At 37.2% G+C, this 14,643-nt stretch overlaps 2 protein-coding genes across 2 annotated transcripts; both read right to left on the bottom strand.

The window, feature by feature from the left end:
* Positions 1-1,699: 1,699 nt before the first annotated feature.
* Positions 1,700-13,282, bottom strand: eIF5B (eukaryotic translation initiation factor 5B). Its single transcript, XM_064359015.1, has 11 exons — positions 13,096-13,282; positions 12,976-13,047; positions 12,100-12,818; positions 11,326-12,050; positions 10,935-11,153; positions 10,199-10,885; positions 9,884-10,147; positions 5,479-5,555; positions 4,991-5,294; positions 4,779-4,940; positions 1,700-2,026 (listed from the first exon to the last, which is right to left on the bottom strand). The coding sequence occupies exons 1-11, from the start codon at positions 13,140-13,142 to the stop codon at positions 1,919-1,921; spliced, it is 3,384 nt and encodes a 1,127-aa protein (XP_064215085.1). The 5' UTR covers positions 13,143-13,282; the 3' UTR covers positions 1,700-1,918.
* A 53-nt stretch (positions 13,283-13,335) lies between these two features.
* On the bottom strand, positions 13,336-14,631 carry LOC662148 (uncharacterized protein). Its single transcript, XM_008193870.3, has 5 exons — positions 14,485-14,631; positions 14,245-14,429; positions 14,018-14,197; positions 13,746-13,965; positions 13,336-13,698 (listed from the first exon to the last, which is right to left on the bottom strand). The coding sequence occupies exons 2-5, from the start codon at positions 14,421-14,423 to the stop codon at positions 13,384-13,386; spliced, it is 894 nt and encodes a 297-aa protein (XP_008192092.1). The 5' UTR covers positions 14,424-14,429; positions 14,485-14,631; the 3' UTR covers positions 13,336-13,383.
* Between the last annotated feature and the right edge of the window lie 12 nt (positions 14,632-14,643).

The following is a 14,643-nucleotide window of genomic DNA, read 5'->3' on the forward strand; positions in this document are numbered from 1 at the left end:
AAGAGTCGGAATGTTACCATTTGCAATTCAATGGTCGTGTGACGCGACCGACCATTCATGGAGACGGTTTATATGGATTTGTTATTTAATGCCGACAATTACATGAATGACTGCTTTATTTTTATATTCGGTCAAGCTTTATAAATTATTTATCGGGCGACATGTGCGACCAACTGCGCTTCAAATCTCATTATTTTACTCTGACACAGTTTTAAGCTACGAACGAACGAAGCGAGTGGTGCCCTTACTGATATATACTTAAAGTTCCTGATTTCAATCTCAGAAATCCGCTGCAACTATTTAAATATTTTATTAAGGTGCTTCGCTACCCACAACTACAATATTTGCCTTCCTAGATGGCGCCTCCACTTTGTATTTAATAAAACGGCAATAAATAATAACACTACGCACAGACACGCGGTGTTGAAATAACAACATTTCACTCCGAGTAATTATTTATTCTAAATGTCAATCCGGGCATAACCCCACAATTGCCAGTTTAATTTTCAACACGAAGAGATTTTGCAATGACATGGACATGGACATGGACGTTAATTCACATTTTATTACAGTTTCAGTAAAAAAGCATGAGTCTTATTGTCAACACGACCTGTTTACGAATGAATTAAGTCAAAAAATATTAACTTTACCGAAACATTGTTTTAATTAATGGGGGTTTTATTAGGTTAGTACAACACGAGACGTAATTTTTCTCGTGATATATGATTGGTAAATATGTATTTAAAAAAGAAACGGAATGGTCTTGATTTAGGCACGAAGGCCGGAAAATGCGTCATTACCTCCCTGCTGATAATTAACTTACCCTGTTTTCTGGTTATCATGCGGTAAAAAATGAATGAACGGCGACCGTGTTTGTTTAGACTCGGAATGAACTTTACATCGCGATTATGTTTGTTGCTATTATGCAACAATTTTTTCAGTTTTTTGTCTCGATAATGCGTTGTGAAATAGTTCAGTGATGGCAACTATGTTAATTATTCAGCTACCGAGAGATCAAGTTGTTTTGTATATCTAATCAGTAATTTATTCTTGTGATTGTTTAAAATCCTTGCTTTAATTGAAACTCGTTTCGAGGAAACGGTGTAAAAATCATCGCCGCATCGTTGCGAAATGGGCATACGTAACGGCTCATTGCAAGCCTATCTTGATATGCATTTGCACAATTGAAAGTTAAAATATCGGTGGCACACGTGTTTTGCGACACCTGGACGATGCGTAATCGCAAGGTCTTTGGCAACGTCTGTGTTATTTTAATTGTTAAAATTGTGTCTAACACGACCGGAAGTGTAATCATTCATACAAGACGTGAATTAGTCCATTGATCGAGGATCGACGCTTGCGCGCAGCAAAGCCGTTCATTGAGGATTTTGCAAGGAGCCAATGTCAGCAGAATGTTCTATTACAGAACTAATTAATTTTAGTTTTATGGCCCATACTATTATGCTATTTTTAACGAGACTGCTTGTTATTGTTTCTCTGATGAGTTTTATTGTAACGCGACCTTGCGGTTTTAACACGTTGGTTTTATGGAGTATTTGTTTTTATGTGTTTAAGTGTTAAATTGTTTTTGTAAACAATCTTTTATGGGCGGATGAATGAGGCGCTTTAATTGCTACGAACGTAAACACTCGAATTAAATTTCACTCGATCGATCTTTCACGCAAAAAAATCAAACACATTTCTCGTATCTCATTTATTATATCATAAATATACATTCATTTCAACCAATTTATATGCATATAAAGAAAAAAACCCACAACGAATCGTAACTAAAGTATCATTTTTGAATAAAACACAACGACGGGTTAAAAATATTCCATGTTTTCCAAAAAAACACAGCAGTGCAGTTAAACCAAGCCTGTAAGAAGCAGAATTGACAAAAGCAAATCTCTGATTGTTACAAAATTTGGAAGAGTTTCTTCAGTTCCACCATCAATTGCCAATCGGTTTTCACCAAGTCGTCGCGGAAATAGTCCTTGCAGGCGTCGATACTTTGTCGTGATATCTGAAAATAAAACAAATGGAAACACTAACAAACCGCCAATCAGTTTTACGATTTTAGTCTCGAAGCGGTCCAAATACGTCTTTTCTTACTCCTCAGGGAAATGCAGAAAACACGAATTTCAATAGTAATTCGGCATTTTACATGTATTTTCAAAAGAATTCGAATCTGTCGGTTAAGCTAGAGTGACTTAAGTAAACCAATTTTTTTTAATATCATTGGAAAATACGAAAAACTATCCAAAATCGAAATTCATTCGGATAGAAAAGTGATGTGAAGCCAATCCACCCTTATACGCACAAAATGTGGATCGTACGTATTTATTTCGTTCTATCGTCTATTTTAAATAAAAAGTTCTTTGGTATTTTTGGACATAAATACAATTTTATGGCAACAAAACGTTTCGATGTTATTATGAAATCATCCTCAGACATTTCATTGTTGGAATTTTCAGAAAATCGGAGTTTAAGTCATGAAAGTGCCTTTTTTAGCTGTTTTTGAGCATTTTTTTCAGAAAACAGTCCAAAGGGTGACTTCACTTTTATGCATAGTAAATTAAGTTCTATTTTACAAAATTTTATCTGACGTAACCATTGATTAGATACTTACCGTAGATAATAATTTTCAATTACATAAAAATTCTGAAAAAATTTACAGGTGTAAGCACTTATTCTGTAATAATAATAAAACTGTTAAAATTTAAGGGCCGTTGTAGCTGTAGCAATAATCAATAACACCGCTATTTTTGCGATTTTAAAGTGGGTTTAATTTTAATAACCCTTTAAAAAGATACAAAATATGTTTCATTGTGAAAAATATAAACTAGCTTTTAATAACAAACGCTGTTATTACAGTTTTTGAAATACATATAGTAAAAATATACATTTAATAGACTCACCCTGTATAATCAGTTAGCAAACCACAATATTTCATGATAAGTTAAAAAAACTTTTTTATTTATTAAAATTGATTTCTAATTTAAATTTCATTAGATTTGGTTTTCTATGATTTTCCTCTGAAAGCAGATACAATTTTCGTTAACATGGCGTTTAAATCGGTAGAAACAAATGAGTTTCTTTCCAAATTCTGCATGAAAACAATGAATAGAAGTCAAATTTCAAATGCGATTTTCTCAAAATTTTTACAATAAAAACTGAAGCGATTTCAAAGAATTTAGCACCTTAGAAGCATAAAGTTCGTCCAAAGGCTTGAAAAAACGTGAAAATTAGTTGGATGGAGTAACAGACAGCAGAATTCCTGCTCCTGCTCGAAAAATGTTCATAAGCAACACGTGCGAAATAGCTTCACACACCTATTTCCCGTGCAAGCAATTGCCATTTTTTCTAATAATAAAAAAATAATCGCACCTTCGTCCGGCAGACCGCCATAAAAACTCTTAATATCCGGTCGCCGTAAAATCCAAAGATGGCAAGTTAACGTCCGGCAAAATTAATTATTATAGCCTCCAGGGTCGTATCGACGTACATATTACTTACCCGAACGACGTTTCCGTTCCTTGTGATTTATATTTGCGATTTTATAATCGCTGCCGCCGCCCGCCGTATTTCGAAAATACCTACTTCTCCGGATATTGAAACGGGGTCGTCAATAACGACGACGCATCTGGCCTACATCCGGCCCTAGCAACGTCCGGTTCCGCTCCGAGACAGATACGTTCCGGGGAATACGATGATAAACTGCCTTCTCGCACTGATAACACAATTTTAGGTCGTTTGCCCGACGAAAATTCGTGAATACGCTTTTCTAACACGCGCTCGATCGAACGAATTAACATAATTTGCGTGGATTTTGACCCAGTTGGGACGGCCCCACATCCGTGTATTATTATTTTTCAAGAAAAAAAAACGAGAAAAGTCTCAAATGATTTTGCCCCCGAATATTTGAAGCCATGTCGCTGCCGCATAACATATTTTTTATTACTCCCGAAGCTCGACACGTGTTTAACCCTCGACCCACCCGACACGTGTATCTGTCGGCACAGATCAATTAATCCTCCATTAGCTGAAATTCCACTAAAATAATTAAATCCAGAGGGAGTGTCGCATATGCGTCCATACATCATTCAAAGTCAACAATTTTAAATTTCACTCAATTACACGGAAAACTTTGCGACGCAGGCGGTCACAGCCGACATATTTTATACTTCTAACAAACGAATGGCCTTTTTTTTCTACCTATACGATACTCTCAAGTATATCTGAATTTATAACCCATGATCGAATGGTCACGACCGGCATATAAACAAAAGAACATTTCCCACAAACAATGGAACGTGATTCGACCAATAGAAGCAAGGGTCGTTTCATTGAGATAAAGAGGTCGGTGGGCCAGCAGGAGCGTCGCGGTGCATTATTGATCCGACGGCGGGTGAATGGCCCCCAGCTCACTGCAATGGGGGCTGATCAATGGGCGGGCGAGCGACGACGAAAACTTGCGAAAATTTAGGTCACACAACCAACACACGCCGAAACACCGCCAACTTACGAAACGAAAAACGCCACAGAATAGTTACTTACTAAGGCGATTAATTGTTTAAAGCACGAACGAGCGACAGCGAGTTTAATACAACATTTTTTCGTTGACCGTAAACTCTTTTTTAATGAAAAAGTGTGTTTTAACACATGTTTTTTTAAATAAAATATCTAAATTAATAAACAAAAAAAAATTAACGCTCTCTTCCTTCCAAGAACGAAAATGTCCAATTAGAATATTATAGGGACAAGAAATCACCTACCTTGCTGACGAGCATGTCGGTGATTTCGAAATGCCGGCCCACCATTTTGGGGGCTTCCCCCGGCACTGGCTCGATTTTGATGCAGACTTCCTGCCCCTTCCGGGCAGTCTCGACGGGCTTATGGTTCACTTCAATGCTGGTAACAACCCCTAAATCCACAAACTGACCCCAAATAAATTTCTTGGCCCATTATTGCAATGTTTTCGGCTCACCTCTTTGCTCGGCACACATATGGGGGTGCCCTCTTTGACGATCCCGGCTTCGACCATCACGCCCACAACGATGGGATCGCGTGAATTGAACACGAACTGAGGCAAAATTTTCAATTTACAAGGAAAAACTGCAATGTGTTTGAACTCTTCGCGTTTTTTCTGTTTCAATTCTTCACGATAGGCCATAAATTTATCGAAGAGGTGGTAAATAATGTCGGCTTGGAAAATTTTAACGCCGAGCGAATCGGCGAGTTCTTGAGCATCGCGCTCGACACGCACGTCGAACGCCAAAATGGTAGCGTATCTGGAATAATATTGTTTTGGTACATAGGCTGCAGAAGGTGTCACTCACGAGACGTGTAAATAAACACGCACAGACACACACGGATTTTATTCTTATCTTATTTGCTTAGGATTGAAAACAGACGGATTATGTGAGAAAAGCTAATACGGTAGTTAAAAATTACGATTTTCGAGCGACTACTTACTGGCTTTCGTGTTCCAACATGATGGACGCCTTCATTACGTCTTTCTTGACCACGGGGCCGATGCGGATCCCGCTATACTAAAAAACAAAACAAAAAAAAATAAGATGAGACCGAGAATAGTGCCTTCACCACGACAATCTTTTTTTTTTAATTTGATATAAAGTAAAATAAATTTCTAATTCCCATTCACTTTATTTTTTATTGGTCACATTTTAGGCCTTCTTTTAATATTTGACTTTTTTTCACTATTTTAAAACACGCTTCCCATAGCAAGTTCTCGGGTATCTAGGTGTGCAACTCGCATACGCTCGTTGCATAAAGAGCCCTCGAACTTTAAGCTTGTGTTTTCGCACTCGTATTATTAATAACTATTATATTAAAACTAATAATTCTTAATCAGATGCAACATTAACATTACAGGATGTTATGTTACAGAACTACATAGTTTTTTTCAATGTTTTTTTCCAAAATTGAACACAAAACATTTCAAATAGTAGCAAAAAATTTAATATTCAATTAAAAATACGCTGTGTAAAATTGATTTTTTCTTGTTAAACATTGATTGCCGCACGTAAAAAAACCGTAATTTGTAAAACAATTGCATTTGAAAATCCAGAACGCAAATTCTTTATTCGAATGCTTGTAGTTTGTTTCAGGATGGCCGAGACAAAGCCGATTCCGTCTCCATTGTTTTATTGTTTAATTTTTCATTAAAAAATGCGCATTTTTTTAATTGTATGTCGGTATATAGCGGCAGCATCCGCTTACCGGATGCGAGGAACGTGCCAAGACGTTAACTACGTGGCCACCACATCCCGCACGTCTCCTCCTCGAAAGGACCCTCCAGACATAAGGACGACAATAACATTGGACTTCCGTCGATTAATAATCTTTCATTAATATTCATAAGACGATTCAGACTTGGAAAAAGGGCCGGTTTCACGCCTTCGCGACTCGAAATAATTATTTTCGAATCAAAACACAAGCAGTGTCTGCTCTTTTTTTTCCTACATATTTATGTGTTTATTTCGAATTTTACGTCGCGTCTTATCGTAGCAAATGACATAACGCGGTAAAAAAACAAGTCATTACATCACTCGATAAATCCCGATCGAAAATAAATTTGTTATTAATTGGTCTATGATTTGTGTAAATGACCCCCAGACTCGACTTTGTCGGTCCGTAATTCATTTTTCTTGTCCAAAAATTCAATAAAACGTCCCCGATTCAACCCACACGTTCATTCATAGGCGACCTCGACCGACAGAACCAAATCAATGAGTACAAAGTTGCGCAGTTCATGAATGAGACACCACCACCACCAGCCGTGGTGTTATTTTTCGTCAATTACATTTTGACAAATATTTGCGATCGGAAAATTGCGAAAAACAGGAAACCGGACGCTTTGCGTAACTTTATTAATCCCGAGATGTGTTTTTTCTGAAATTTTAATCACCGGATGTTTAATAAAACCGCACCGAAATAGATTATTGAGTTTGTTTTTCTTTTAAAAATTTATCGTTGACGAATGACTAAATGGGAAGCGTCCTCAATTTAAGGGTAAATGCGATAACCGGCCTGAAATTTCGACACAATGGGGGCTAGTTAATAGAGGTGATTAGGATAATCGAGCTGTCATTGAATCTAATGGATATTAGATTACAAATCGTACCTTATCAACAAAGTTGACACTGTAAATAATCCAAAAGCTATAAATAAATGTATAAACACGGTGCAAACGCTAGAAAATTGTCGTTCAGTCGGGTCGAAAAATCAGAAATCTCTCTGATGCCGTATAATTAATGCGGCTGTCGTTCCCCGAATCGGGCGACACCCACCGACTTCCGGTGCTAAGGCGGCGAAAGATCGACCGATCGCCTTAAAGGCCTCCGCCGCCGTCCATCTGGAGACCTCCACACACAAAAAACCCAACAGACAGCCGATATCAACCACACATACACGAACATCGAACGTCCTTAAATGGAAAATCGCTCGTTTGCTCATTTTAAATTCAAATCGTGGCAGATGGAACGTGAGAGATGCCGGCTGTGGGATGATGGTTCCGAGATTTTCCTTTCCTATTACGTCACGAAAGACCCACGCGTTTACACCAAACGATCTCTTTTTTTTTTCTCGCGCTCTTGTCAAACGTCCCACGATAGAGGAGTATCCGGGAAGGATATAAGGTGCCACGAGATGGACGTCATCGTGGTCTCACCACCTTCGACTTGTTTATTTTTAGTTTGGTGATAATAGTGGAGTACGCGGCCGCTGGGCCAATTATTTAATTCATCCAATTTTAGAGAGAGAAATATTGACAGGAAGTGGCTTCCAGCAAGACGGCGGCACGGAGGTCTAACTGCTTCCGGCCCAGGGATATAATTAGAGGACGGGCAGGGGCGGAAAATTTATTCGCACTTTCGAGGAAATAAATTTCAATCGATGGCAACATTTTCTGTTCATTTCGTTGCCGCATTTTATTATATGTTTTTGAAGAAGAAAAAAATATATATCTGAGAACTTCTTCTAATCAGTGGCACAGAGAGGGGTTTGGGTCGAAACACTTTGAAAATTCCCAGAAAAGCAACCCACAAAATTTATATTTTTGTTTTTTTTTCAGCAAAATCCAGAAAGAAGTTTTTTGTAAAATAAATGCTATATTTTTGATACATACCATTTTAGGTATAGATTTTTTAATAATGGTCGTATTTTTTTTATGAAAATTTTAATTTCTTACACTCCTTTAACTCTAATAATAATAATTTTGTTGTCTTCCTTTACATTCTAGGGCGATTGTTTTGCATATACCATTTTTTTAATAATTAGGATAGAAACACGTAAATAAAAAACAAAAAACAATCACAGATAGGTAAAGCTTTTTGTGTAAAATTCTCAATAATTTTTGTAGCTACAAAATGTGAGCTATACAACAAATAAACTTAAAACTTAATACAACCATATAGGACGTTAATATTTCGCCGGGGTTTTGCTTATAATATTTATTCATTCTACAATGAAGTTCCTTTGACGTTAAAAAACTCTAAAATCAGCAATTTTAAACACAAATATAAAATGTTTCTTTCAAAATGATTTTCCTGTTTTTCTTATTTTTCCTCTCTGTAATTTTGTTAAATAGAATTAGATTATATTTTTTTATTATAATTTTTATGTTTCATTAATCACATTGTTTATTTTTATTTTTTATTATTTTTCATTTATTGACTGGGCCAAAACCTTGATCAGCTTTGCTACCTTTTGGTCCAAATTGTGGTAGGAACAACTTGTAGAAAATTTTAATTTTGTTATCGTATTTTTTTATTCTTGTTGTAACTAATTACATTGTAATTATTTTACTGCCACAAATAAATTATTATTATTATTATTATTATTATTTTTGACATTATTTTTGCACAGAACAACATTAAAAAATGCAGCGACATATTAATTAATTAATTATTTAATTTTAGTATAAGAAGTTGTAGAAAAATACTAAAAAACAACATATTTAATAATCAAATTTTGAAATTTCTATATTAAAAAATCGATACAACTGTTTAAGTAAATATGTAATAAACCATTAAATATCTTTTGTAAATTGTGAGTTAATGAGTTATTATTTTACTTGTATAAAGTTATGTCTCCACAAAACGATAATTCTAGAAATATATTTTTAAATAAAATAATTCCTACATTCTATAATATTTTATCCACTTAACTTTATTCACTTGTACCATAAATAGGTATTTGAAAACATATATAAAAGTTTCTCTGTAGGCTTAAACAGATTTGTTATCTTTTTTATTCTTAATCAGTTAATCACTCCAAAATAAAACAAGAATTATATAAATTAAACGATCCTTTAAAAAGTTTACGTATTAGTTTTAGTCATTGCCAAATTACCTCGAATCATTTGACAAAAAAATTAGAGAAAATGCCTAAGCTTGCGACCTTGTTAATCGTTTTGTTATTAAATTATGTATAATTCCATTTTGTTTTTTTTTAATTTCTTAGTTTTATTTACTAAATTAGTAATTCAATTTTATACTCTAAAATTTGATTATCGTAAGTCTGCATTTTTTTTTCTGGAACGAAAAATAGAATTGTATCATTATTTTTATACTTTCTGATACTTTTACTTAAGTTTCGCGAAATTCACACGAAATTGTTATGTCCAGTTACCTAACATTTAACTACCTTCAAAAAAAAGTCAAAAAAGCAATGCCGACGTGAGAATGCTTATTATACATTTACGTAAAATACCCGTATGAGTCGAAATCTCATCTGCAGCGAAGCAGCCTATCCGTGACCTCTTTATTTAAGTACCACGGAGGGTTGCAATGATCTGCATCCTGTCTCGGTGTAACGAGGATGTGTTCTATTGTAACTTACCGGAATATCAACTTACCGGAATCTTACTCGTTCGTAAGAACTCCAAAAGCGCCTCCAAAGAGCCCAAAGTCGACGCTTGGACGTAAACCCCTCTTTCCTGCAATTTAATATTAGACAGCGCGGACTTCAACTCGCGCGAAACTTCCTCTCTCAAAATCTCAACTTCGTCCGACTTTTGTGCAACAAAGAGATTCAAACCAGCGATGGCCTTTTCCAACTCTTTAGCGGCGATTTTCACGCCTTGAGCCGCCTTGACCTCTTTATATTCCACATAAGCGTTCTACAAACAACTCGTTGTGAAAACACATCTGACTCGGTTAAAGTAACTCACTTTGACCCTCAACTCGCGCAAGGGTTGGGGCATGAGCAAAGACCGGATCTGGGTCACTATGGCCCCATCTGTGCCCGCACACACCATGGTGTCACCCTCGCGCAAAGTACCATTGACTAGGATTACATCAATGGTTGTGCCCAGCCCCGGGATGGCTTTCACTTCCAGGACTGTGGCTTGCAACTCGTCGGAGTACATGAGTCGTTTCGGAAGTTTTGTTTGGCAGAATTCCACGATAAGAGCCAGTAAATTACCCATCCCTTCGCCTGTTATTGCGCTCGTTGGTACTAGGGACACGTAACTCCTAACGTCCGGATTTTCGTAAAACAGGGCCGCGTTCAAGCCCTGCTCTGCGAACTGGACGATTACTTCTTTCGTTCTTTGTTCAAATTCGAGCTGAGTGTTGGAGGCTTGAGCCTTAATTATATCACGGACGTCTTTCCGGTTCATCGTTTGCCAGTCGTACAAACGATCGATTTTGTTGAGAGCCACAATGAAGGGGGTTTTCTTTGTTTTGAGTAAGTTAATCGACTCGATGGTTTGGGGCTCCAAACCGTGCATTATATCAACGACCAGAATTGCGATATCGCACAGCGATGAGCCACGACTTCGCAAATTACTGAAGGACTCGTGACCGGGTGTATCGATAATCAGGAGACCCGGAATTTTTAAATCCATTTCGCTCGCCTAATTATCACTGATTATTTTTACAACAAGACGGAAAATAAATACTTACGCCTTTCACAATTTTGATTTGCTCTTTTATTGCGTCTATAGGAACATTTGTAGCACCGATCTGTTGGGTGATTCCCCCAGCTTCACCGTCTTGGACGTTAGTCCGTCTCAGTTTGTCCAAAATTTTCGTTTTGCCAGTATCGACATGACCCAGAACGCACACAATTGCCGCCCGTAAATTATCCAAAGTTTTTGCTTTCTCAGCGGCTTCTTTCCTCGCCTAATTAAAACAATTAAAAAAATATTGCCCAACACCAAAATCCTCCTTCAGACAAACAAGTAGTCAATTTATACAAAACACCAAGCATAAAAATACAAAAAAAAACACATTTGTTCGTCCAAAGGAGAAAACAATGTAAAAATGTCATAATCGATCAAAACAAAAAAATTACTTTGATTCGTTCCAATGCCCGGTTTCTTGCCCTCTCCGCCGCTGTTTTCCCATCATCTTCCTCCTCTTCATCATCCTCATCTTCATCTTCGGAATCTTCACTCCCCGACTCGGATTCCTCCTCTGAACTCTCTTCCTCCTGCTCGGCTTCCTTCTTCTCTTCTACTTTCGTTCCAACGTTATTTGTCGGTGTGTTTTCTTCCGATTCTTCGTCATCTGAAGAAGCATCCCATGCGTCTTTAACATCATCCTCTGGTTCCACTTCTTTCGGAGGCTCTTCCTTCGGTACTTCCGGTTCCGCAACAGGAACCGCTTCTTCCGCCGGTTTTGCTTCTTCTTCTTCCGGTTTGGCACTTTCGTTTTGTTCTTTTTTAGGCTTTGAAGGCTTGATTCTAGTGCCAGGTCTGGGTTTTTTCACTCCAACATCGGGCAGTTCGACCCCTTGGGCCTTCAAACTATCAATAAGTGCTTGAGCTCTTGCCCTATCAGCTTTTTGTTTGGCTGTTAAAAGTTTGCCTTCAGCTTTCAGTCTTTCTTTGCGTTCCTTTTCTTTTTGTTTTTTCTTTTCTTTGCGTTCTTGCTCGAGTCGCAATGCTTCAAGACGGGCCTTTTCCGCTTCTTCCTCCCTTTTGATCCTTTCTTCTTCCTCGCGTTTTAATTTCTCTTCCTCTTCTTTGAGTTTCTTCAATGCTTCTTGCATTGCAGCAATGGTTTTCTTGCCAGGACCTGAAATTAGGTAATAAAACGAAATGTAAAGACACAAATTGGAGTGAACCTTTTTTGGGCTCTTTTGCTTCTTTTTCTTCTTTTGCGCCCTTTTTCTTCTTCTTTTTACTCTCCTTTTCGCCTTCTTCCTCAACTGGTTCAGTGACTGTCTCATCGGGTTTCTGCTCCTCGACTTCCACACTATCCTGTTTCTTCACTTCTTCTTTCTTTGCAATTTTCTTCAATTTTTCACGTTCCTTTTTCTCTTTCTTCTTCTGCGCCGCTGTTTTGACGGTGCTTGTCACTTCTTCAGTTTCTTCCTTTTCTTCTGACGGTGCTTTCTCATTTTGCTTCTTTTTCGGTTTCTTATCTTCCGGCGGTTTCTCTGGCTCGGTTTTAGGTATATCTTCTTTCTTCACGCCTGAATATTCTAATTCTAGTTCCGCTAATACTTTTTCAATATCTTCGTCACTATCGTCGCGTTTTCTTCGCGCTTTTTTCCCTTTTTTAGGTTCTTTAGTCCTGTTTTCGTCACTGCTTTTATTTGATTTCTTTTTAGTGTCTTTTTTAACAGCCTTAACATCACTATCACTATCACCGTCGTTAGTTGGATGGTCTTCAGGTTCACTATCTTCCACCTGCAGAAGTGCAAACGATTTCTGGACTTTTGTAGTTGGCACTGGGTCATCGTCTGAGTCGTCAGACAATTGGGCTTTCTTCTCTTTTTTCGGTTTTGGGGCTGGTTTTTTTGCCACTTCACCATCGCTATCACTCTGGATTTGCTTTGACCTACATTAGGAAAACACATAGAATGAGTCAAATTGAACCAAAAAATCCCAAACAACGTGAAATTGCAGCAAAAACTACGTTTTTACAGCTGAAAATATGCCAAGTGTTTCGCAACAAACATAACCTCAATGGAGTGACAAAAACTCCAAATACTTACTTAGAGGCTTTACTTTTTTTGTTGTTTGCTTTGTCGGTTGATTCTTGCGTTTCTACCTCAGGCTCAGACTCACTAAAAACGTTTTAATCATCTAAATTGACATTTTCTGTTGATTTGTACCTGTCGTCGCCTTTTGCTCCTTTGCGATTTTTTTTCGCTTTGCCCATTTTGTAAACTTACGTAAATCACTAGTACAGACTTTATTAGTAAAAATTATCATAAGTAAACCAACAATTGTGAAAAATTTTAACAATCTGGCATGAGGTTTATAAAGGACATGCTTCAATTTAGGGACTTTAGTTTTGTCCTTGACCATAGGATAATAGAGAAGGTTGGGGATTTTATTTTTTATGACACAAATTTTGAATTTCAAAAAATAATTTATTAAATGCACTTATTTACAGAAAATTAGTCGTTTTTGCTGGTACTTTGCATGGAACACTGATCTGCGGCCCCTTCTGTTGGTGGTTTACATTCACCAAAAATCAATTTCTCGTTAACTGCAGTCCTTACAGGCATATGGGGGGATAAGACATTTGGGTTTCCAAAAACATTCAGTGGTAACTCGACATCCCCAAACGCGCATTCCTTGTTTGTGAATTCCCTCAGGATGTAGTTTGTGCTAAATTCGTGGTAAAGCCTGGTATCATTTACTCTTAACATAACGTTATCTACCCTTAGAAAAAATCTGAGGAGAATGAAGTAAGAACTGGGCATTACTCGCTAAAAACACACTTAAACAACAAGCATTGCATAACACAACAAATTACGATTTTTATAGTGCATGAAGAAATCCCATTATCGTGTAACTCATCCTCATAAAGCATTAACTCTTGATAGAACAAAATCTTTTCCTTTTCCTTTAGTTTCTCAATATTGATCCGTTCCTCAGTTGGCACTACTTGCACAGGACCGGTGATTGTCCCTTTATAATCATTGCTAAACGTCCAATCAAACGGTTTAATTTTTTGGCTCAAATGCTCAGGTGGCCTGAAAAAACCCAATCAATTTTTTCCCCCTCAATAAACTACAATTTTCAAACCTTGACTCACTCCACTCCTCGGAACAAGCCACTTTTATGGGCAGTTTTCCATTGGCGACAGTTTTAAGCGCATCCAAAGCATTAAACTCAATTTGCCCCCCTGAACTGTGTGTAAGAGTTAAAACATTATTTGGAAACACCATTTCAGGCAAATGCGGGATATCCAGAGTTCGGGTGTATCTTAAGCACAAAAATTAGCCCAAACTTTACCTCATTTCCAAACTTACAAGCAAAGTAAACAAGGTTCTTGTGACAGGTCTTTGCATTTTTCTGCACTCGTACAAATCGAGTGTAGAATATGCGATTTTTTGTACTTTATCACCCAATCATGAAAAATGTGCTCTTCGGAGTTTACGGGTAGTCTTTGGATATCAATTTCGTTTTTATTTGGGGTGACTGCAGACATTATAACCTAAAAAATGACTGACTTGGAGACAGTGACAAATTTGACGTTTGCACCGGTTTACCTCAATTTTAAGACAAGGGACTTGTCTTTAATTGTAAAAAATGGACCCTGTGTTCTAATATCTCACTTTACTCAACTTTGAATCGTTTTATTTGCGTCCTATAACAGTGCGCTTGCGCCAGACGCAACGCATCAGCGCCAAATTTAAAGTTTGCAAAAA

Source organism: Tribolium castaneum, chromosome 9 (assembly GCF_031307605.1).
Source record: "Tribolium castaneum strain GA2 chromosome 9, icTriCast1.1, whole genome shotgun sequence".
NCBI lineage: Eukaryota > Metazoa > Arthropoda > Insecta > Coleoptera > Tenebrionidae > Tribolium > Tribolium castaneum.